The sequence below is a fragment of the Xylona heveae genome, assembly GCF_001619985.1.
Source record: "Xylona heveae TC161 unplaced genomic scaffold L228scaffold_14, whole genome shotgun sequence".
Classification (NCBI taxonomy): Eukaryota; Fungi; Ascomycota; class Xylonomycetes; order Xylonales; family Xylonaceae; genus Xylona; species Xylona heveae.
In genome coordinates, this window is record NW_017264206.1 from 600,920 (window position 1) to 601,853 (window position 934).

At 54.9% G+C, this 934-nt stretch overlaps 1 protein-coding gene across 1 annotated transcript; it reads left to right on the plus strand.

Moving 5' to 3' along the window:
* Positions 1–12: 12 nt before the first annotated feature.
* Positions 13–923, plus strand: L228DRAFT_271538 (hypothetical protein; the record flags this gene model as incomplete). The annotated part of the gene is made up of 2 exons (XM_018335543.1): positions 13–610; positions 658–923. Coding segments are annotated over 2 exons (864 nt in total), but the record flags the coding sequence as incomplete, so codon positions are not given.
* Between the last annotated feature and the right edge of the window lie 11 nt (positions 924–934).

Consider the following 934-nt stretch of genomic DNA (forward strand, 5'->3'; position numbering starts at 1 on the left):
TCTTCGTCGAGCGCCTCAAGCTCCTCGTCTAGCGCCTCAAGCTCTTCGTCCAGCGCCTCAAGCTCCTCGTCGAGTTCCGTGAGCAGCTCCTCCTCCAGCGCCTCAAGCTCCTCTTCGAGCGTGTCGAGCTCCTCATCGAGTTCCGTGAGCAGCTTCTCGTCAAGCGTGTCGAGCTCTTCGTCGAGCGCCTCAAGCTCCGCGAGCATAAGTACTCCAGTCAAGAAGGTCATTCTATCTGTACAGACGGTAGCACCATTCGCAGCATTGAAGCCCAGGCAAGCCGCATCAGGCCAGACATTTGTCGCCTCCTCTGGTGGAACAACTACGGATTGCAATAGCGCTGTTGTTTTCACACTCGAGAATGAGCAGTGCTCAAGCAACGGCCAATTGGTTTCAACCAATGCCAGTAGTTACTCACCATTCGCTGTTGGGCTTGGTGGACGGTACACAACGATATTTGCTGTGAGCGGAGACATCCTGACCTGGACCAATCCTGCGTTTTCTGGTGTGACGGCTACGTTCTACTTGTCAAATGGCTTTATTTTTGCATCGTTCGTTTTTGGCGCAACGCCCCCAGATGCGGTTTTGGTTGAATTGGTGACTCTGTCTCGTAAGTTCAATCTCCCAAAATCCGAAACTTTGTGCTGATCTTCTTAGCGGCGGCTTGCCCATCAAGCTCCAGCTCGTCATCTATCGCTTCGAGCAGTATCTCCAGTTCTGCAAGCAGTGCAAGCAGCTCGAGCTCTGCAAGTTCTGCCAGCAGTGCCAGCTCCGTCAGCAGTGTTAGCAGTGTCTCGAGCAGTGCAAGCAGCGCGAGCTCTGCAAGTTCTGCCAGCAGTGCCAGCTCCGTCAGCAGTGTCAGCAGCGTCTCGAGCAGTGCAAGCAGTGCAAGCAGCGCGAGCTCTGTCAGCAGCGTGAGCTCCGTGAGCAGCGT